This window comes from Eublepharis macularius, chromosome 10 (genome assembly GCF_028583425.1).
Source record: "Eublepharis macularius isolate TG4126 chromosome 10, MPM_Emac_v1.0, whole genome shotgun sequence".
In the NCBI taxonomy this organism is placed as follows: domain Eukaryota; kingdom Metazoa; phylum Chordata; class Lepidosauria; order Squamata; family Eublepharidae; genus Eublepharis; species Eublepharis macularius.
The window spans coordinates 96,089,256-96,113,286 of NC_072799.1; the positions used below are offsets into that span (position 1 = coordinate 96,089,256).

General features: G+C 45.9%; 1 protein-coding gene across 5 annotated transcripts in view; it reads left to right on the forward strand.

Moving 5' to 3' along the window:
* RFC1 (replication factor C subunit 1) overlaps positions 1 to 16,884 on the forward strand; it is a 117,659-nt gene extending 100,775 nt beyond the window's left edge. For all 5 annotated transcript variants that reach the window (XM_054989808.1, XM_054989811.1, XM_054989810.1 and 2 more), the window contains 3 exons: positions 13,632 to 13,845; positions 15,122 to 15,310; positions 16,362 to 16,884. In XM_054989808.1, the coding sequence (XP_054845783.1) occupies positions 13,632 to 13,845; positions 15,122 to 15,310; positions 16,362 to 16,445 (487 nt within the window). In that variant the 3' untranslated portion in view covers positions 16,446 to 16,884. The remainder of the gene's footprint in view (positions 1 to 13,631; positions 13,846 to 15,121; positions 15,311 to 16,361) is intronic.
* The last annotated feature ends 7,147 nt before the right edge of the window (positions 16,885 to 24,031 follow it).

Sequence of the window (24,031 nt, forward strand, 5' to 3'; positions counted from 1 at the left end):
TCTGTGTACTAATTTGGGGGCATTAACATCAGTAGCTTTTACCCATTCCACATTACTTTTATTAAAGTGTACCCACTGAATCAGGTAAAACAATTCATCTGGTTTCCATTTAGAGTCCAAAGTGTTTTCAACTTCATAGTGTGGTTGTCCATTCACAATCTCTGTGTGTGGGGGAAGTCCTCGTTCTGGATGCCATTTATCGGGGCGGGAGGGCGCTTTTTTCAGGAGGCTGAAATGAAATACAAGGTGGACATTTTTCATTTTTTTTTGGTGATTTCACCTCCACAGTTACTTCATTGATCACTCTTACCACCAGGAAAGACCCTAGAAATTTCCACCCCAGCTTTTTACTTGGTTGTTCCCCCTGCAGGTTCTCGGTGGATGTATATACATAGTCTCCCACTTGTAATTTCCAGGGGTCAGATTTTTTTTGTCTGCTTGTCTCTTATAATCCTCTTTTGCTTTGTCCAGAGTTTTTTTATCACCTCCCATTGAGTTGTTAGTCTGGACCACCAGTCTGTCAAATCTCCTGGGGGAGCTTCTGGTGGACTTTGAGCAAACGGCATGGCCTTCCCCTTGTATCCATGAGCCACCATAAAGGGAGAGGCCCCTATCGGAAATCACTTTCTCTGGGAATGAGTATAACCGGACTACGTGCTACATGAACAAAGTAGCTGGTTTCTTTGTGGTTGGGATCTTTGAGCAGGGGATAAAGTGAGCCTGCTTTGAAAACAGATCCACCACTACCAAAATTACAGACTTCCCTTTGGAGAGGGGAAGATCGGTGATAAAGGCCATCGAGATCGTCTCCCACAGTCAAGAGGGGGTTTCCAATGGCTGCGATAGCCCCGGTGGTTTCCTTCCCCCTTTTCCCCCATCAGACAAACCTAACACGTAGACTACATACTGGGAGATATCCCGTCTCATATTTGGCCACCAGAATTGTCTCTGTACTAGATGCAAAGTCTTTACATAACTGAAGTGGCTCGCTAATTTTGTGTCATGACAGCTTTTTAACACTTCTCTCAGGCTTGCTGGGATGTAAAGTTTACCCTTGCGGTACCACATCCCATGCAGGTCCTGTTCCAGTTCCTTCTTTGGGGTGGAATTCCCTCCTTTACCTTTTTCTCCCATTCATTGGGTTTGTGGATAGTTTTAGAGCTCTGTGACTGGCTTTGAGTGGTAACAGCCCCCCCCCACTGAGTGCGTGAGAACATTGTATCCACCACGTCCTCCCTTTGGCTATCATGTTGAGGTAGGCATGATAAGGCATCTGCAAGGAAATTGGATTTGCCTGGGAGATGTTTCAACATGAAGTTGAACTTGGATTTCAGCCCATCGCAGTTGTTAGGCCCCTAATCAGTGGGAAGTAGGTAAAGCCTTGAGGTTCTTATGATCTGTCCACTCCTCAAAAGGCACCTTGGCTCCTTCTAGCCAATGCCTTCATGTGCTTGATGCCAATTTGATGGCGGAAGCCTTTTTATCCCACACCACCCAGTGGCGCTCTGCATCAGAGAATTTTGAGAGATGTAAGCACGAGGGTGTAATCTCCCGTTCTCATCCTCTTGCAATATGACCCCCCCCACATTGCTACATCATTCACGTCCACCTGCACAATAAATTTGCGATTTTCATCGGGGTGTCGTAGAATGGGTTCTGATGTAAACAATTGTTTCAGCTGCTCAAATGCGCTCTGGCAGTTTTTTGTCCATTCCAGTCGAGCACTAGGCTTCGCCCCTTGCAGTCCTTTCCCTTTTGTTTTCAACAGATCAGTCAATGGCAAAGCGATCTGGGCAAAATTCTTTATGAAGGTCCTATAGAAATGTGCAAATCCCAGAAATGACTGCAATTGTTGTCTAGGTTTTTGGGGGGGGGGGTCCAACTTGTACTTTATTAGGGTCCCCCGCCCGAGATCCAAAAACCCAAGAAATCCAACTCCTGTTTATGGAATTCATATTTGGACCGTTTCACGGGCAGATGGTGGTCTCTCAGGGTTTTCAAAACCTGTCACATAACATGTGACTCATAGTCCTGAGAATACCACTAACACGTCATCAAAGTAAACCACCATGCCCTAGTACAGGTATTGGTGCAAAACTTCATTAATTAGGTTCATAAAACCCCCCGGAGTGCCTTGTAATCTGAACAGCATGATCCGGTATTCAAATTGCCCCAAAGGGTTATTAAAAGCAGTTTTCCATTCATCCCCCTCCTTGATTCTTGCGTGGAAGTAGGTATCCCTCAAGTCCAGTTTCAAAAAACTTTCCCTTTAGCGACTACCCCCAGTAGACCCCTAATGAGGGGGATGGGGGTAAGCATTCCCTTGGTAATCTGTACACAGTCTCAGCCCCCCATCTTTTTTCTTGAGGAACAGTACTGGAGCAGCATAGAGGGAGTTGGCTGGTCGGATGAAACCCCGATCCAAGTTCTTATCAATAAATTGCCTTAATTTCTCTCGTTCCCCCTGACTCATAGAATTCTGACCAGGAATCAGTTCAGTAGCACAGACCGTGGCCCATTGGGGGGCGAAGTTCATCAGCCTCCATCTCATCAAACACTTGACTCAAATCTCTGTATTCCAGGGGAATTTGCTCCTTCTCTTCCCTGGTCAGTAGGGCCACTTCCGGGAGGAATGGTGCTGCCGAGCCCCACTTGGGATTCCATTTATGTTCCTGGCAATTTTCCCCAGCAAAACCGTTTTCGGCTTCGCCACCTTAGTTGGGGGTCATGATCTCACAGCCATTGTATCCCCACAACACTAGTGGAAATTTAGTGGCAGTGCTTACCACAAAAGTCCTGGCTTCCCAATGACTCCCCATTCCCATTAGGGTATGTTCAGTCATGTAGCTGGATAGAGTCACTTTCATTCGGGAACCATCCATCTGTTCAAATATAATGGGGTGCTCCAGCTTACACACATTTAGTCCTAGTCCTGTGACCAGCGCTGAAGCTATCAGGTCCCAAGTGCACCCTGAGTCAATTAAAGCTCGCACTCAGACCCCTCGAGGGGGTCTGCAAACTAGGCTCTTAAAGCTCTCTCATAGACTGGTTGCCGTGTTTTAGACTTCTCAACTTGAACTTCACTTTCTCTTCCTTGAGAGGGTCCTTGAACTGTTCCTTCAAAGCTTGGACAAAAGCCTCCATGCTTCTCCACTCCAGGGCTCGAGCAATGTACAGGGTTACATACCACTTCACTGCGGGGGCCCTCCAGCCAGGATCCTAAATAGCTTACTCGGCTGGTTTCATCCAGGAAGGTGTGCCCCCACTCCCTGAGAAACTCCACAGCTTGCACCAGGAAATATCCTAGCTTCTCAGGATCACCATCGAACTAAGCCTCCAGATTGCGCCACCCTGGCAGTGGCAGGACTGGGAACTCTCCACCCTCTCGTGGTTCCCTCTCCAGCAAAGGCCTGGATGCCCTCAGTCCTCGCGGGGTGTTTGCGGGTGCTAGTGCTTCTGGGGTTCCTCAAGGTGGGGGATCTGGGTGGATTCCTGCAGCAACCCTTGTGTGAGTCCAGTCAGGGTGAGTGGTCACACCTCATCACCTGTAATTCTTCTTGAAGTGCTGCCATAGGGCTTGCCTCCTCTTCCCTCGGCGCTGGTTCTTCTTCCCCTCCAGGGGATCCTCTGTCTAAGAGTAGACTTCATCTGCAAATACTCCTCCATTGACTCCTCCTCCGTCTACTTGCCTTGCGGTCTGTCTTCCAACCAGGGTAGGTAGCTAGCCTTCCCCAGAGGTGAGCTGGCATAACGCTCCATTGCACCCCACTCGCTTCTTGCTGCTGCCCCACGTGAAGTCCAGCACGGGTTCAGTGTCACTGCCAACCACGGTGGGGTACTACTATCTTGTCCCATTGTTGTTCTAAGTTCCATCAGTGCCTCAGCACCGAGCCCACGTGGTTCTGTGTGGTCTTTTGGTAATCCTTCAGGTTTCTCAGGAGCTCCTTAGTGCAGGTAAGCTCCTGAGAGGTAACAGCTTACCTGAGAGTGCAGGTAAACTGGTGCAGGTAACAGGGTTCAGGGCTCTGGTTCCGAAGATACTTTAAGGACTTCAGCCAGAATGTCAGGTCTTGCCAGGTATTTTCCCCAAGCGCTTCACTGCATCACTTCAGTGTATGAGTTAAAGTAACTTGATTATCGAAGAATACCAGTATCAAGATGGTCAGACAGGATCATTGGCTGAAGTGACTCAAGGTAGCAAAGCAAGGTTAATTATAGAACAAAGTCTCTGCCCTCATCCCAGTGGGAAAGGAAGTCCATTAGGATTTTGGTGTGCTGAGCCAGGGGAGAGGGGAGGAGGTAAAGGATGAGCTCTGCTCAGTCTCTTAGGAGGTTGGTGCAGTCTCTGCTGGAACTTCAAGGCCACATTCTCAGGCCTTCCAGGAAATTGTAACCGAAACACCTGCAAGATAAGCAGCTAGCAACCATTCTGCAAAACAGGTTTTCCTCTACATGTTCTCAGAGGTACACTACACACTGCAGCAAGAAATCCATAACACATGACAGATATGCTGGAGGCATATCTGACATCCCCTTTGAGTTAACTCAGAGACTCCAGTTGGTGCAAAATGCTGCAGCTTCGTTATGGTCAGGAGCTGGGAGGAACATGAATATTACTTTCATTCTGCAGTCACTCCACTGGCTACCTATCAGTTATTAGGCCCACTTCAAGGTACTGGCTCTTCACAGCCTTAGTCCTTCATATCTACAGAACCAACTTTCTCCCTGTATTCCTCCGTGGCAGCTTTGTTCATCTGAACATGGCCTTCTGCAAGTACCCCATTGAACATGGGAAAAATCATCAGCTGCCTGAAGACAATCTATTTTCTATGGTGGCCCCCACCTTATGGAACAGCCATCCTGAAGAAGTCAGAAAAGCTCCCGCTCTCCTGGGCTTTCTGCAAACTATACAAGATTCAGTCTTTTTGTTCAGATAGGAGGGCTGTGCTGTAAGGAAGTGGTCTTAAAGAGATGCATCAGTAAAGAGACAGGGACCATAGACTTTACTACTATGTGCCACTATGTACTTACCTGTGGAAAAGAGCATGAGTCCAGTAGTACCTATAGGACTTAACAAAATTTGTGGTAGGGTATGAGCTTTTGTGATCACAGCTCACTTCTTCAGATACAGTCTATCTGTTCTTATATCTTAGAGAGTGGAGTGATTTCAGATGCCGAATGAAAATAGCTGGTGAATGACAATAGCGGGTGTGATTGGTTATCCAGTGTAATCTGGTTGGAGTTTTTTTGCTATCATGTTTTTTAGCCCCATTTGTTGCAATACAGGCTTCCGGGATCATTAGAGCAACTGTTTTTGGACTGAATGGCACCAAATTTCACAGAACACAGTCTTCCCTCTAAACCCATCAACTGGCTGAGTTGTCCCATAGGTACACCACACATAAAACAACAGACCCTGAAGAAGACGAGTGTTGGCAGGTCACATGGACGGAAACTGGCTGGCTAAGGGAAGTGGGAGGGAGGCAGCGGCATTAAAACAGTCCTGCCTTCTGTTCACTTTTTTCTTTTTCTGTAGTGCCTATAACTCACTTTTGGTGCCATGTGTCCTTGTGCTTACTCTCAGGAAACTGTCTTTAGAATTACAGCATAGGATTGAATCTTCCACGGGTTTTATCTAGTTTGATTGAACAAATCAAACCCAGGATGAATCAAACAACCAAGGAAAAACAGTCTCCTACAGGAAAAGTGTTTTTGTCATATATCAAAGGAATTACTGATCAGATGGGAAAGCTTATGAAAAAGCATAACCTTCAAGCAGTATTCAGACCCACCCGAAAAATACAACAGCAAAAGACAGTAGAGACCCCCTCACCTCTGCAGGAGTATACCGTATACCCTGCAGCTGTGGACAAGTTTACATCGGGACCACAAAGCGTAGCATCCAGACAAGAATAAAAGAACATGAAAGACACTGCAGACTTGGACAACCTGAAAAATCAGCAGTGGCTGAACATAGCCTAACTCAAACAGGGCACAGTATCTTATTCCAGGACACCAAAATACTGGACAACACTTCCAACTACTTTGTCAGACTGCACAGGGAAGCCATTGAAATTCACAAGCATAAGCAAAACTTCAACAGGAAAGAAGAAACCTTAAGAATGAACAGAGCATGGTTTCCAGTTCTGAAAAACACCAGGCTAACAAAACACTCTATACCCGACAATAGCCCTGCAGAGAAGATTAGCACATCAAGCCCCAATCCATATGCAAAAGAACCTCCTCAGGATACAGTGAAGCCTCCCGCCATTAGCATTCCACACCCTGGGAAACTCTTACAGGATGACTCAGCTCAACCCCACCCCTCCTGAGTCGATATAAATGACCTGCCAACATCTTTTCCACACTGTGACACTGAGAGATCTCTGTCTTTTGGTGCTACACCTCTGAAGATGCCAGCCACAGCTGCTGGCGAAATGTCAGGAACTACAATGCCAAGACCACGGCAATACAGCCCGGAAAACCCACAACAACCACAGAACATCCCCCCCTCGGCCATTGCACTTTTCCCCACAGCAGTACCAGCGATGGGCTGCGGGGAGGCAGACCAGTGCCCGGGGAGCTCTGCAGAACGAACCAAGATGCACTGAACAGGTCTACTCAGATGTAAGTTCCACGTGATGAAATGGTGCTCCCCCCCAGGAAATCTCTTCCGAATGGCGGGGGGGGGCTCTCCTTGTGAGGGCCTGATTGGTGGGGGGAGATGCGCTCGTGCGCATTGTGCTCATTCCCCCTTCCTGCCAACAGAGTCGATTAACGAGGTAAGGCCTCCCTCCCCTTGGCATCCGATTGGTGAATGAGGTTCAGGAAAGCCAGATGCTGCCCTGAGAGGAGAACCCAGTGCCTGCCTGCCTGCCTGCTGCTGCTGCTGCTGTTGCAAGGTACAAACCAAACCAAAAGACGCAAACTTTTTGGTGGGAGGGACTTGTTACAATTTCGTTTTCCAGATTTGGTTCAGGATTCCAGAAGCTGCTTTAACAAAACAAAACAGCGATCGTGTGATTTTGGCTCATTTTTCTCTTACTCACATCCTTGTTAAGTATATCTGCTCAGTGTTCAGAAAATGAGATACCCCTCCACGTCAACCTATTTACAACCAGCGAGAACGCCACGGGTGGTTTCTTCTCCATGGCTGTGAATGATCCCCAGTCTGTAGAGGGTGCCTTGGGCACACACTGTAAGTCTCCCCCCATTTCCTCTAATTGGCAGGGTCAGCTAGATTTGGGCAGAGAACACAAGCTACATTCTAGTGACACCCTTCGGGCTCAGCAGTGTCAATTCCCTCTGTTGCTCCATCTTGCCAGGGACAGGTACGTAACTTTCCCAAGACCCCAAACCCCTTACACTGAGTCTTGACACTATCGCACTATGCCTGCAGGTTGCGCTCCACAGCATGTCTGATCCTGCCCTGAGCACTGGTGTTTGAGGCTGTATTGCAGAGGTCATGCTCATAAACTGTCAGCTCAAACCAGGGTGGATAAAATCCATGATCTAAAAAAAAAAATTAAACAGGTTTTTAAAATTTAAATCAGATTTTGCTTGATAGAATACTTCTTGAAGAAAATCTATCTAAAGATACTTTTCTATTTAAGATACTTCATAGCCTATCATGAAATAAGGATTAATTTTTAATTATGTAATATGAGACTGTATATTCATGCAATGTTTAAAAAATTTTGTGAATGAATTCCATTAATTAGTTCATTAGAGCCCCAATGTCATGCTCTCTTAAAAGGTTTCTGTAAGATTATTTTGGGTAATTTTTCTGTCGTCATAGTTGCTTGGTTTTGCAATTCTCAAAACTGTGAATTTGTGTTTGCCGAGATAACATGCCTCTTCTTAAGAGCCAAAATGTTTTTAAATAAACATAGAGTTGAGAAAGAGGTGTAAATTCTGTTGTTCTTCTGCAAATCTTTGTACACAGAATCAAACCCTTACCTCTTAAGTGCTAAGTTTCAAGAAGTTCAGTGAATAGAAGATTGTTTGGGGTGGAATAGATCTGGATAAAGAGAAAACGTTAAAAGCTAAGTGTGAAGAAGGAGGGGCAAGCATATAAATGAAAGTGATTTTTTAGCAGAATATTCCAGAAGTCTTGAACTGTTAGTGAGCATAGCCTGAGATTTATCTTAATTCTCTCCCTTGAAGAGAAAAAGTTGAAGATGAGTGAGCTGCAGAAGGCTGTATTTTTAGTTTTCACAAGGACCTGGCTGATGTAGTCAAAGTTTTTTTAAAGGTATTTTGTTTAACCGCATTAGTTAACAAACATGGATGTTTAAGCAAATACAAGAATTCATATGCTACATATAATGTTATTGTTTTAATTAAATAAAACAATCTAAATGATTATTGTTATTAATGATCGTTTTCGTTCCAATAATATACAGCAGAAAAGTTGTCCAAATATGAATAACCAGTTAAACTGGAGATAATTCACCTTGCAATGATTTCATAATTATCTCTTTCAAATGATGAATAACCAAATAATCCATAGCTTACTGATATAACTGTAAAACTAACTTGAGACATTATTGTTCTAAAAATGGACCTTCATCTGGGTTGTAAATATTAAGGTTATAACAGCAAAAATGAGCCTTTATGTAGAAACTGGTATTTAAATAGACTTACTAATTTAAATTGTAATTTAAATCAATTTGATTTAAAACACATCCACCCTAACACAAACCTCCTCTGAGATTAAATGGAAGGAATTTTCTGCACGAGTGAGTTCGCAGGGAGCCATTCTCGCCTCCTGTCCGCTGCCGCCTTCATTTCTGAGTGTCTCTGAAGGCATCAGCGCCAGCTCCCTCTTCTCTTGAAGCTCACTTAGCAGCTGCATCCCGCTCCCTCTTCTCTTAAAGCTCACTTAGCAGCTGTATCCCGCTCCCTCTTCTCTTAAAGTTCACTTAGCAGCTGCATCCCGCTCCCTCTTCTCTTAAAGTTCACTTAGCAGCTGCATCCCGCTCCCTCTTCTCTTGAAGCTCACTTAGCAGCTGCATCCAGCTCCCTCTTCTCTTGAAGCTCACTTAGCAGCTGCATCCAGCTCCCTCTTCTCTTAAAGCTCACTTAGCAGCTGCATCCCGCTCCCTCTTCTCTTAAAGCTCACTTAGCAGCTGCATCCCGCTCCCTCTTCTCTTAAAGCTCACTTAGCAGCTGCATCCAGCTCCCTCTTCTCTTGAAGCTCACTTAGCAGCTGCATCCAGCTCCCTCTTCTCTTGAAGCTCACTTAGCGGCTGCATCCAGCTCCCTCTTCTCTTGAAGCTCACTTAGCAGCTGCATCCCGCTCCCTCTTCTCTTAAAGCTCACTTAGCAGCTGCATCCAGCTCCCTCTTCTCTTGAAGCTCACTTAGCAGCTGCATCCCGCTCCCTCTTCTCTTGAAGCTCACTTAGCAGCTGCATCCAGCTCCCTCTTCTCTTGAAGCTCACTTAGCAGCTGCATCCAGCTCCCTCTTCTCTTGAAGCTCACTTAGCAGCTGCATCCAGCTCCCTCTTCTCTTAAAGCTCACTTAGCAGCTGCATCCCGCTCCCTCTTCTCTTAAAGCTCACTTAGCAGCTGCATCCCGCTCCCTCTTCTCTTAAAGCTCACTTAGCAGCTGCATCCAGCTCCCTCTTCTCTTGAAGCTCACTTAGCAGCTGCATCCAGCTCCCTCTTCTCTTGAAGCTCACTTAGCGGCTGCATCCAGCTCCCTCTTCTCTTGAAGCTCACTTAGCAGCTGCATCCCGCTCCCTCTTCTCTTAAAGCTCACTTAGCAGCTGCATCCAGCTCCCTCTTCTCTTGAAGCTCACTTAGCAGCTGCATCCCGCTCCCTCTTCTCTTGAAGCTCACTTAGCAGCTGCATCCAGCTCCCTCTTCTCTTGAAGCTCACTTAGCAGCTGCATCCCGCTCCCTCTTCTCTTGAAGCTCACTTAGCAGCTGCATCCAGCTCCCTCTTCTCTTGAAGCTCACTTAGCAGCTGCATCCAGCTCCCTCTTCTCTTGAAGCTCACTTAGCAGCTGCATCCAGCTCCCTCTTCTCTTAAAGCTCACTTAGCAGCTGCATCCAGCTCCCATTTCTTGGTAGAGGGAGAACAGTTTTTCGCACTATACTTCTAAACTCTTTTTTGAAGAGGATGTTTCGTGGTTATCCCCCCCAGAACTCTTAGTAGTCTCGCAGTGGTCCCTGTCGTTGGTGCTGATTCAGTTGATGCTAAAACCTTTTTAAGCTCTCACCACTTGTTGTTGCTTTTCCTTTCCCTGAGGATGATTTTTCTGGTGACTAAAACCTCCATTAGACAGGTTAGTGAGTAAGCTGCTCTGCGAGTGGATTTCCCCTTTATCAAATTTCATGAGGGGAAGGCTCTCGACCAGCAACTTAGCTAGTGATCCAGGCAACGGCCAACTCTAGGCTGGATTACTGTAACTCGCTCTATGCGAGGCTTCCCTTGAGTCTGACCCTGAGATTGCAGCTGGTTCAAAATGCAGCAGTACGTGTCATTGTGGGAGTGTCGAGTGTAACGCATATAACATCTGTACTGCATTAGCTGCCACTGGAGTACTGCGTTAGATTTAAGGTTCTGGTACTAACCTATAAAGCCCTATGCAGACTGGGACCAGCATACCTGCAACATACCTCTCCCTATATGTACCCTGGAGAACGCTTCAGTCAGGAGATAAACAACTGACCTCGACCAGAGCCAGGGCTTTTTCGGTCCTGGCTCCAACCTGGTGGAACTCTGTTTAGTGAGACCAGGGCCTGGCAGGACTTACTATCCTTCTGCCAGGCCTGTAAGAGATGTTTCGCCAGGCCCTTGGTTGAGGCTGGGCTAGGCCTCTGCCAGCCTGGACAGAGGAGAAGAGAAGATCTAAGCCGTCCCTATCAGAGTTGTCCACCATCTATCTAGCGTCTAGCAAATTGATTGCTGCTGTCTTGTATATTGTCGTGACCCAGCCCCAGACCAAGCTCTTGCCACCTGCCAGCGAGTCCTCGGAGGAGGAGGACAGCGTTGGGCAGGCAAATCCAGCCCCAAAGTCAAGGGATGAAGAGGCACCAGCAGAGCCGGCCAGGCAGCAGCCAGAGGTACAGCCTGTGCCTCCCAGGGGAGACAACGGGGCCGAGGGAGTGAGCAAAGCACAAACAACCCCGACCATTGGTCGGGGGGAGCCATCAGAGCCTGCTGCCCAGTGGAAGGGCTGAGCGTGGGAGGCGGTTTGGCAACAGCACCGCAGCACCCAACTACAAGCTCAGAGGCAGCTGAAGCTGATTCCCGATGACGAGGCGGAGCAATCAGTGGACAGGGGAACACGTGGCCCGTCAGCCTCTTAAACAAGGTGGAGTATAAGAACGGACGCTGAACTCAGAGCAGCGTGGAAACAACTTTAGTCGTCATCCACTCTGCCGCCGGAGCCTCGCACCTGGAAACCTTCCCACCTCCTTCGAACCTTGTTCCTCCCTTGGACTGATTCCCAGACCTTGACCTCAGCTTGCTTTGGACTCTGCACCAGCCTGACCCTTGTTTGGACTGCCTTGACTGGATTTGACCTGGACTGTTGACTTTGGACTTTGCCGGAAAGGACATTGAAATCGCTAGCACTCGCCTAGGTGAGCAACTGTGCCCGGCCTCAGCCTGCGCCCCGAACACCGTGCCGGAGCACGACATATATTAGCTTTTGTAGAGCACTGTTGTGATGTTTGTTTGAATGTCTGAATTTTTATTGCTTTTATGATGAAAGTGTATGAATGTTTTTATCTGATGTAGTCTGCCCTGGGCCTGCTCATGGAATAAAAGTCTAAAATAAATAAGTAAATGATGCTGCGGCCTAGCTTGCAGTTTTTACAAATTTCACGTATCCCAAAATATTGTGCTCCCTGTTTTCTTTTCCATTCCTTCATCCAGGGCAGAACAAGCCTTACACACCTCGGATGTTAAGAGATCTTTAGAGAACCAGTTCGTTTTGAAAGGGTCCTCATTTGTTTTAATCACTTTGACCCCAACAAGGGCAAAGCTGCTTCATGAAAACGCTGTCGAGATGGATTGTGTCCAAAAGTAAACTTGAAAAAGCTGGACGGTTTTGTCTTCCTTATGTGCACGTGCACCCCACAAGAGCACACACACGCCTCCTCTGCAGCCTTTGTCCATGGGGTCCCTGTGGTGGACACCTGCAGAGCCTCTGTTGGGTCTCCTGCTGATAGGTTTTTAAGACACTACGTAGACATGAATGCAAGGCATGAAAACCACTCTTCTGTCTCTTGAGAGTATCACCCAGCCGCCTTGGTACGTGGCTTGCCAGACTCCCAGTGCGGGACTGTACAGAAGACCCATGATAAAAACAGAGTTGCATTTACCTGTAACTGTTGTTCAGTGAGTTGTCTTCTGTTCAGGCACACATCCCTCTCCACTGCCCTGCTGTGAGCTTTCTGCATACCAGTTTTCCATAGGTGAGTTTGTGGCACCTCCAGAGAACGCAGAGAAGAGACGGTGCTTTCCCCTCAGAGAATGTGCTTGTTTTGGTAGGAAGGCAGCATCACACACGCCAAAGGAGAGTGTTCTAAAGCTCTGAAATTCCTCGCAGCAGGCCTGTGCATTGCACAGTCCTAATCTGTTTCTGCACAGAGGACAACTCGATGAACACCAGTTCATTGTCAGGGATTCTGTGCTGGCACACGTGGGATCTTAGGCGGCAAAAGGAGGACTGAGGGAGGGAGCTGCTCGCCCCGCCTTTAATAGCCACACCTGGGTGAAAAGCATGTGAAAAGGCTGGATGTGTGAAAGCATGTGAAAAGGCATGGATGAGCCTTGGCTCACCCAGGGGGGCCTGCACATGCACAGATCCCACATGTGCGTGTATAGACGGACCACTTGAGGACCAACAGTTCCAGGTAAGTGCAATCTTGGTTTCCAGGTACGTGCAGCCCTGTTGGGGTGGGGGGTTTCTTGCAGGGAGTATTTTGTGCAGAGCAGAAGCATTCAGAGATCTCGTGCCTGTGGTCCAGTCCTTTCTGCCACCTCACCTCATTCTGTGGTGCCTAATCTAGTGTTTCTGCCCTAGACAGTGCTGGCTTCCAGATAATAGTACTTACCTTCTGTCAGCAAACTAAGAAGGCACAGTTCGGTTTCCAGAGCCAATTGAAGGTGCTGGCCCTCATATCCCCCTCTCTCATCAACTGAGGCAGATTGGTGACCTCCCTACATATTCCTACACAGTGCCCTGAGTTGCCCTGCCTTCTAATTTTGCATTTAAATAGACTTTTCCATCATGTAAGCCCCTGGATCATAATCGTGACATTGTGAGGTAGGCCAAAAGGCAGAACATTTGAGATACGGGCAGATGTGAGATGTTCTGACCAGTCGTGATTGAGAACATTAGCTGAGAAGAGTTTTCCCCAGTCCCCAAAAGCTTCAAGATGCATTGTGATAGCACGTAGTTGTATCCCAGCATCAGAAGCGCCGTCTCCATTTTGCACTTAGGAGGAGGTGGCCTGTCCACACAGATGTCCTGTGACTCTGCAGGGTCGCCAGGAGGGAGGAGTGCCCCCGAAGGCTGGGGCCTGAGCCCCAGGCTCCTTTCGTGCAATGCATGGACACCCCCCCCCCCCGAGAAAAGGCTTGCTGAATACATTTTCTCCTTTGCCACAGAACACATGCGAGCAAGAGAGCGGTGAACCTGGACTATTTGTCCTACTTAAAAGATGCCGTCGTGAGGCCCCTGTGCTGCCTGGGAACAGATGGGGTGCAGGAGGCCGTGGCCTTCATGGATTCCTATTGTTTGATGAAGGAAGACATTGAAAACCTAATGGAAATAACCAGCTGGGGAGGCAAGCCTAGTGCATTTTCCAAAGTAAATTCCAAGGTAAGATAAATTCATTTGATGGGTATCAGTTGAGACTGCTTGTAAAAGGAAGGTGCTTTATTTCCAAGCTGAGGAATTGCAAAAAAAGAGAGGAGTATTTGTAAATTCGCCTCCAGGATTCTCTACATCCTCAAGGGCCTGAACAAGTTGTTTGCTTTTCCCCTTCTGCTAACCTTTAACTTCTGCTTAACGGCTTTCAGTATCCCATCCCTTCCACAGTGGGGTGTTTTTTGCCAGGGGTAGGGTTAGTTGACAGAGTAATACTTGAAAGCTAGTTTGGTGTAGTGCAGTGGTTCCAAACAAAATCCACAGGATGCCGCCCCCCCTCACCCCGGCCACAAATAATGGTTGTCCCACGGATTGAGAAAATTCATTATGACAAGATCAGAACGGCAATGCTCAGTGCACACACGGATCCCCCCCCCCGGGGTTCCCCCATCTTCCTCTTGGGAACCAGCGGGGGGGTGATGCGAGTGTTGGGCTACAACACGGGGAACTCCATTAACCTTGAATGTGTCACAGGACTAAATTGTTACAACATAAGACTCAGAGGCCATAACTTCCGTTGTCAGTTGCCTCTGATGAGATGAATTCTAACCTTTAGAAGTTATGCCACCACAACTGTTTGTTTGTTCAGGGCTTGGTCTTAAGAGGGAGAACTTTGGAGGGATCCCTTTTCTTCCTTCCCTTTTCTGCAAAATGTGGCATTTTCTCTAGTTTCTTTGCTTTTTATGACTGGGGACGGAGTTCCTAGATGAATTCCGTTTTCTTTTGTGGAGCAATTTTTCAATATCAATAGATCGGCTGTGACTCCTGGGTCATGAGGCTGAGCACCGATCGGGCCTGGGAGGGCTTTCCGTTGCCTCTTGTGTGCCAAGTGTGATCTGGAATCCGTCTGTGGGGGCACGTGTACTGATCGTGTAGGGAAGCTAGTCTGCCTTGACCGGTTCCCGATAAAACTTCAGTGGTTTCAGGGAACACAGTCTGAAAATCACGGCTCAAATAGATTATTTCATTTATATCTTGCCTTTCTCCCTAAACTGGCTTCCATTTTATCTTTCTGTGTGTAGAATATCTTTTTAATCTCTTCCATTTTATCCTCACAACAACCCACTGTGAGTGTGTGCGACTGGCCCAAAGTCACGCAGCGAGCTTCCCGAACACAGCCGAGATTTGAACCCGGGCCTCCCAGAGTCTAGTCTGGCACTCCAATTACTGCACCACGCTGGCCAGATCGAAATTTCAGTTTCACGTGTTTCTCCTTCACCCTGAACAGGTCAAAACAGCTTTCACACGAACCTACAACAAAGAGATGCACCTCACCCCCTATTCACTGCAGATGGTAAAGAAATCAAAGCGACAAGCGCAGTCTTCTCTGGATACCGAACTGAATGAAGAATTGGAGGCTGATGAAGTCGAGTTTGAGAACGAGCGACAGACTATTGAAAACGATGCGATGATTAAGGTAATATTTTCTGTTAATAGTGCCATTAGTTAGTTGTTCAGAATTTAAACTACAACTTGAAACCTCTAGTAAGAATAATTTTACATTTTTAAGACCCCATTTTGTGTCAGATAAATGTTGCCATTCTACGGCTGTGTGAACAGTCTTGGGGACCAGCTGCTGAAGGTGCGGCTGGCCTCTGCAGAAAACAAGGGGCTGGATCAGGCCCCGTTTGGGTCCTGCCCAACAGCTCTCTTCGTATATTGGACCCTACAGTGGGCTTTGTTCGTATCTGTAGGAGCCGTCCTCTGTTATTGACTGTTTTGGTGTGAAGCGGAATGCCTTATTAATCTTTGTCTTCATTCAAATAACTTCCCTTTTAATCTTTTACTTATGAGTAGAGTTGGAACCGACAACTTTGTTCAAAAACATCTTTTCTTTGGTGCCAGGAGGGAGGCCGTGCCATTAGCACAACGGTTCTTGTCTCCAGCCTGTTATCACAGACACCTTCTAAGCATAAGTCTTGGGTGCCAGAGTGGTGGCTCACGGCTGAATGTGGCCGCTTGTGTTTGGGCAGTGATTGGAAGGAATGCCAGAGCCCCGAACTGCCCAAAAAAGACCTGTCTTTTAATTGGGAGACTCCTGAAATTTGTGCTTTTTCAGAAGTTGTTTGGTTTTAATCCCAGAGTTCACATGCTTCCATACTGGACTGGCTGCCTCCTTGCCATTTTTCTTTTTTCTTAGAGCCAAGCTACAAGTGACACCTGACACAGGTTGGACACTTGTCAGCTTCCCTCAAGTTTTGATGGGAAATGTAGGCGTCCTGGTTTTACAGCTTGGCTCTCCATTACAGCTGCAAGACCAGGATGCCTACATTTCCCATCAAAACTTGAGGGAAGCTGACAAGTGTCCAACCTGTGTCAGGCGTCACTTGTAGCTTGGCTCTTAGATTCTGGGGGAAAGTGTGGGTTGGGGTGGTGTTTTGCATCTTTAAGCAAGAGAATGTCTAGATTAAAAGTTGGCCGTTTGTTGTTGTAACAGCTGTTTAAACACTTCATTTTCTTTCCTCCAGAAGAAGACAAGGCCTGCCAAGCAGTCAAAAGTTGAAAGAAATGAAGAAACCAAAAAGGGGAAAGCAAAGAAGAAATCAAAATGAATTATTCAATTCTGACTAATAATACTGACTAGTTGGTCAAACTTTGCTGTCATGTTACTTTAGGTGGGAGACAAAAGGCTAAAACGTATGGGCTGGGAAAGCCCCTCTTAGACAGTATTTTCTTTGTTTTACTACTACTACTGGTACAAAAATACCACTCTCAAACAAAGCTAAATGAGAGTAAACACAATTTACTTTCTGCATATTGGTGTAAAGACTAGTTAACAAAAGGACTGGGGGAGTGGGGGCGGCCTTCTTGCGCTCCACCCATGCAGGGCTCCTGGTATTTTTAAATGGCTATTATGTCATCAGATCTTGTATATAGTATATAATAACAGATCCTAAATCACATGTTTCTTTTGCACATGAGGAATGCACAGCATTGTATAAAGTTGCAATAAAAATTAGTATCGTATTTTAAACAGTTTTTTCCACTTGACTTGCATGACATGGCTGAACTTTTCTTCTCCCTCTCATCACCCAGCACTAGAGCACAAGGCATCCTTCGCACACAACTCTGTGTGCCTGAGCAGGGGCAGCCTGTGGGCCGGTCACAGCATGGCACATCCTGTGCCCCGAGTCAGGCAAGCAGCTTCCTAGGGCGAGTCTTGGAGATCTTGCTTGATGCTCCCTGCTGACTAGAGCCACTTCTGAAATTCCCTGCATCAAATTTAGAGTTTTTTGAAGAAGGTCTCCTCCTCCCCTACTCCCTTTCAGTCCGTGGACCTGTGGAGCAGCCGTGATTGCATTTCCCAGCATGCTTCAGAGATCTTGTAACCAGTTTTTCCAATGAAGAGACAACATTGTAGAGAATAGTTTTTTATTCCCCTCCAAAGGGTTTTTCTTTTTCTCCATAATGCTTTTCTCTCTTTCCAAAAACCTTCCTTCTCCAAGTAATTAGCCCTACCAAAAAAAAAAAAACCCTCTTGGTGAAGATTGGCTCCTCAAGCTTTACCTCTGCTCACCAGAGCATCTGCTCCCATTATTAGTGCAAAAACAAGATGACAAGCGCATTCCTGAGACATCACATTTTGTGTTTTTGGTGGGGAAGGATCTTCTTCTGGGGGGGGGGGTTGTATTTTTATTTATTTATTTATTTATTTATTTATTTATTTATAGTCCAACTTACTGAGACTCAAGGCAGATAACAGAGTGTGGGTCAGTAGAGTCAATTTCAAAGACATTTCAATACACATGCAATAATTGCAACTTGCCAAAGATTTAAAACCAGCAGGAATTCAAATCAGAGTTGAAGAAATGATGAAACAGAGCACAAGTAATTTTAAGATTGACATATTAAACAACAGTGGATCTACCCAGCAGCCTCATACTCACAGCAGTAGTATTAAAGTTGTTCCCTGTCCCTTTATTGATGCAACTCTTTGAGACAGCTCCCTTATATTACAACTCTGCTATCTGAGTAAAAACAGCTGAGTAAAATTCAGTTTTGCATATGCCATGGTGCCCCAGGGAGACTAAACCCCCTGGAAACAATGTTGTTCCTGGTTCCAATGCCTAGAACCCCAAGGAGTCTTTCTCAAAACCTGGCAAAGTCCCCAGAAAAAACTTTCCTAGGTTCCAAGGTGGTCTCACTCATAAATAAACACCATTGTTGTAAAAATACAGAAATCGTTAATGAATAATGAACGGACCAAACTCAGTACCCAGAGGGACACCACCTAGCCCACCAATTGCCAACCAATTTTCAAAAGACGAGTACAATCTCAGAAGATCATAAATAATACAGTCAATAACTAGAGCTTCAAAGGTCATTCACTCCCAAGCATACGACACATACTTGAAGTGTATCGTGGGCACATGGGCAGGCACAATGAGAGCTTGGTAGAGAGCAAACGAGTCACGATGTTCAATTAGAGTAAAAAAATAGATTGGCCCATACACAATTACAGAATTTTTCCTGCTCTACAGACGACCAATGTTGTCGTCATCTGGGAATTTTCCAGAAGGCTCCCATCACGACTTCTATGTTCTCCCCTCCCAACTCTTAATTAAGGCTATCCTCCAGGATGTAGGACCGTTAGAAAGATAACGAAGGAACACGTGCCTAGGCTGCACGAATTTTATTCGGGCACTGAGCAGTTAATATTCGTGTTAGCCCTTTGATGGAACGAAGGTTCGGTTGCATGACAGCATAGTTTGCTGAAAGCCGGGGGAGTGGGAGTTTTCCATAAAGGGGGGGGCACCACAGAGAATGCATGTTTATGGACAGCTGTTGTTTTTGCTCATGTGCAAGGTGGCACCTGCAGAAGGCCCTGTTCAAATGAGTGGTGAAATATAGGAAGAGAGAAGGTCCTGTAGATAAGATGGATCAAGGCCACGAAGAGCACGAGATTCGATATCCAGTGCCTTGAACTGAGCCCAGTAGCTGAAAGGAAACCAATGGAGTGACTCTAGAATAGAAGTAACATTCATGCTCCTAACTCCTGAAAACAGCTGAGCTGCAGTGTTTTGCACTAACTGAAGTCTCCAAGTTAACGTAGAGGGAAGACCTATGTAGAGTGCTTTACAGTAGTCAAGTCTGTGACCATGGCATGGATCCAGGAGGCCAGATTGGCTGTGTCAAGTTATGGGGCCATCGTCTAGGCTAGACTGAGTTTGTGGAAAGTATTTTTGCAGCTGTGTTAACTTGCTTTCTAGCAGTAGCTCTGAATCCAGTATAACCCCTAAACTCTTAACTGGGTCTGCTCGGATCAGACAAACTCCATCAATATCTTTGCCTTCCCAACTAGCATCACTTCCCTCTTGTCTGAGTTCAGTTTCAATTTGTTTGCTTTCGGGCAGTGACTCAAGTTTTCTACTGTATTCTGCCGCGATTTGGATAGTGGGATATAGAGCTGGATGTCGTCCACATATTGATGGCATCCCATTCCATAGTTACGGAAGAGTTATTCTAAAGGCTTTATGTAGAAGCTGAATAACATGGGAGATAAAATTGCACCCTGTGGAACTTGGTAAGTTAATTCCCACTCTGGAGACAGCTGGTGTCCAACAGCGGCCCTTTGAGTCTGCTCACTGAGAAATGATTTAAACCAGTCCAAAGCACATCCTTTGATACCCACTTCTGTCTCCACACACCCAAGTAAGACGGCCTGGTCTACCATATCAAAGGCTGCACGTAGATCCAGGAGGAGCAATAACGAACCATGGCATTTGTCTATATTCGGGCAGCGATCAACTGCTAAAGCTACTAGAACTGTCTCTGTCCCATGCCCTGGTCTCAATACAGATTGAAGAGTCCAAACCACCAAAGTTATCCAAGAACTGTAGTCAGTCAATTACTGGTCTCTCATTCACTTTGCCTAACATGGGCAGATTAGAGACTGGGTGATAATTGGCCATGTCATTTATGTCAAGAGATGATTTTACAATTAGTGGGTGGATAATCTATTTGAATGGCCAGAGGAAGGTGCCTTGAGTTAGTGACTGATTTACAATAGACTTCAATGGCTCATTTATGTGGTCCTTACTTGATTTTAACAGCCAAAATGGGCAAGAATCCAGTGCACAAGCAGTGGCCTTCATAGATGCCAGGATCTTGTCCCCTCATTGTAACCAATTCAAAGTGGTTGTCATATATGCCTCCTGCATATCTGCCATGAATGTATATTGATTCTGCCTCTGGTCTCTGAGAGTATGGGGAGTTCATTATTACTGCAATGCCAGTAGGTTATCTCACAAATGTTTACTTTCTCTTTCTCGCTCCACTGAGCCAGTGTCCTTGACTGCCTGCTGAAGCTGGCTCGAAATGTATCCTGCTTGAGAACCAAAGATAAGTTCATCTTTCTCACTGTCTGCTCTAAAACAATGTCTCACTCCAACCCCTCCCCCCGTTAATGGTCCTCTTTCCCAAAGGCGGGAATATTCCCTATAACTAACACTGCTAGCCCACATACGTCACTTCTGCCAATTCCACTGTCTGACCACCTTGTACTGAATGGATCTCTAATAAAGTTACTTCAACTGGAAGACCTTGTGTGTTAACTGTGGAGAACTTGGGGATCTAACTGCCAGGGACTGACAATAACTTTCTGGATCCAGAATGCAATACAACATAAGATGAGCTTTTATTAACTATTGTAAGAAGGCGAAGCCAAAGCATAAAGCATCTTCTTCGGATCCAAAGGCCGCCTTCAGTTCCAACACAGAACTGTAAGTCATCTAAGGTATTTTCTGATCACAGTATCTAGGAGTTGGCACCACTTAGTTGAGGAAAACATAATTGCAATGCATTTTAATGACAGAACATTTGCAATGAAACAAAATAATATTTGATGTATTGTCGAAGGCTTTCACGGCCGGAGAACGATGGTTGTTGGGGGTTTTCCGGGCTGTATTGCCGTGGTCTTGGCATTGTAGTTCCTGACGTTTCGCCAGCAGCTGTGGCTGGCATCTTCAGAGGTGTAGCACCAAAAGACAGAGATCTCTCAGTGTCACAGTGTGGAAAAGATGTAGGTCATTTGTATCTACTCAGGAGGGGTGGGGTTGAGCTGAGTCATTCTGTAAGAGTTTCCCAGGGTGTGGAATGCTAATGGCGGGAGGCTTCATTGTATCCTGAGGAGGTTCTTTTGCATATGGATTGGTGCTTGATGTGCTAATCTTCTCTGCAGGGCTATTGTCGGGTGTGGAGTGTTTTGTTGGCCTGGTGTTTTTCAGAACTGGAGCCCATGCTCTGTTCATTCTTAAGGTTTCTTCTTTCCTGTTGAAGTTTTGCTTATGCTTGTGAATTTCAATGGCTTCCCTGTGCAGTCTGACAAAGTAGTTGGAAGTGTTGTCCAGTATTTTGGTGTCCTGGAATAAGATACTGTGCCCTGTTTGAGTTAGGCTATGTTCAGCCACTGCTGATTTTTCAGGCTGTCCAAGTCTGCAGTGTCTTTCATGTTCTTTTATTCTTGTCTGGATGCTACGCTTTGTGGTCCCGATGTAAACTTGTCCACAGCTGCAGGGTATACGGTATACTCCTGCAGAGGTGAGGGGGTCTCTGCTGTCTTTTGCTGATCGTAGCATCTGTTGTATTTTTCGGGTGGGTCTGAATACTGCTTGAAGGTTATGCTTTTTCATAAGCTTTCCCATCTGATCAGTAATTCCTTTGATATATGGCAAAAACACTTTTCCTGTAGGTGACTGTTTTTCCTTGGTTGTTTGATTCATCCTGGGTTTGATTGCTCTTCGGATTTCATTTCTGGAGTAGCCATTTGCCTGAAGTGCGTGGTTTAGATGATTAATTTCCTCATTGAGAAAGCGCGGCTCACATATCCGTCTTGCACGATCCACTAATGTTTTCATTATGCCTCTTTTCTGTCGGGGGTGGTGATTGGAGTTTTTGTGTAAGTACCGATCAGTGTGAGTTGGTTTCCTGTAGACCTTGTGACCTAACTGAAAGTTTGCTTTGCGGATGACCAAGGTATCCAGGAATGAGAGTTTTCCCTCACTTTCTTTCTCCATTGTGAATTGTATGTTCAGGTGGATGTTGTTGAGATGATTCAAAAACTCCATCAATTCTTCCTCCCCATGGCTCCAAATGATGAATGTATCATCCACAAACCGGAACCATACACTGGGTTTGTGGGGTGCTGATTCTAGAGCTGTTTTTTCAAAATGTTCCATGTAGAAGTTTGCTATAACTGGGCTGAGTGGGCTCCCCATGGCCACCCCATCCATCTGTTCATAGAATTCGTTGTCCCATTGGAAGTAACTGGTTGTCAGACAAAGATGGAATAAGGCTGTTACATCCTCTGGGAAAATCTGATTAATCAGTGCAATAGTGTCTTTTACTGGAACCTTGGTAAACAGGGATACAACATCAAAACTGACAAGTATGTCTTGTGGATTGAGTTTCAGAGAACTGATTTTGTTGATGAAATCTGCTGAATCTTTGATGTAAGACGAGGTTTTCCCGATGTGGTCCTGCAGGAGATCTGCCAGATGTCTAGCTAATTCATATGTCGGTGAACCAATGGCACTCACAATGGGTCGGAGTGGGACTGAGTCTTTATGTATTTTGGGGAGTCCATCTAGTCTAGGTGGCTGTGCTTCAGTCTTGCATAGTTTGCTGTGCGTGTCGGGATGTAGTGAGGAATTCTTGATCAGCGCATTTGTTAGCCTGGTGATTTTGCAAGTGGGATCTCATTTTAGTTTGCACTATTGCACTGATTAATCAGATTGACACTATTGCACTGATTAATCAGAATTCCTCACTACATCCCGACACGCACAGCAAACTATGCAAGACTGAAGCACAGCCACCTAGACTAGATGGACTCCCCAAAATACATAAAGACTCAGTCCCACTCCGACCCATTGTGAGTGCCATTGGTTCACCGACATATGAATTAGCTAGACATCTGGCAGATCTCCTGCAGGACCACATCGGGAAATCCTCGTCTTACATCAAAGATTCAGCAGATTTCATCAACAAAATCAGTTCTCTGAAACTCAATCCACAAGACATACTTGTCAGTTTTGATGTTGTATCCCTGTTTACCAAGGTTCCAGTAAAAGACACTATTGCACTGATTAATCAGATTTTCCCAGAGGATGTAACAGCCTTATTCCATCATTGTCTGACAACCAGTTACTTCCAATGGGACAACGAATTCTATGAACAGATGGATGGGGTGGCCATGGGGAGCCCACTCAGCCCAGTTATAGCAAACTTCTACATGGAACATTTTGAAAAAACAGCTCTAGAATCAGCACCCCACAAACCCAGTGTATGGTTCCGGTTTGTGGATGATACATTCATCATTTGGAGCCATGGGGAGGAAGAATTGATGGAGTTTTTGAATCATCTCAACAACATCCACCTGAACATACAATTCACAATGGAGAAAGAAAGTGAGGGAAAACTCTCATTCCTGGATACCTTGGTCATCCGCAAAGCAAACTTTCAGTTAGGTCACAAGGTCTACAGGAAACCAACTCACACTGATCGGTACTTACACAAAAACTCCAATCACCACCCCCGACAGAAAAGAGGCATAATGAAAACATTAGTGGATCGTGCAAGACGGATATGTGAGCCGCGCTTTCTCAATGAGGAAATTAATCATCTAAACCACGCACTTCAGGCAAATGGCTACTCCAGAAATGAAATCCGAAGAGCAATCAAACCCAGGATGAATCAAACAACCAAGGAAAAACAGTCACCTACAGGAAAAGTGTTTTTGCCATATATCAAAGGAATTACTGATCAGATGGGAAAGCTTATGAAAAAGCATAACCTTCAAGCAGTATTCAGACCCACCCGAAAAATACAACAGATGCTACGATCAGCAAAAGACAGCAGAGACCCCCTCACCTCTGCAGGAGTATACCGTATACCCTGCAGCTGTGGACAAGTTTACATCGGGACCACAAAGCGTAGCATCCAGACAAGAATAAAAGAACATGAAAGACACTGCAGACTTGGACAGCCTGAAAAATCAGCAGTGGCTGAACATAGCCTAACTCAAACAGGGCACAGTATCTTATTCCAGGACACCAAAATACTGGACAACACTTCCAACTACTTTGTCAGACTGCACAGGGAAGCCATTGAAATTCACAAGCATAAGCAAAACTTCAAC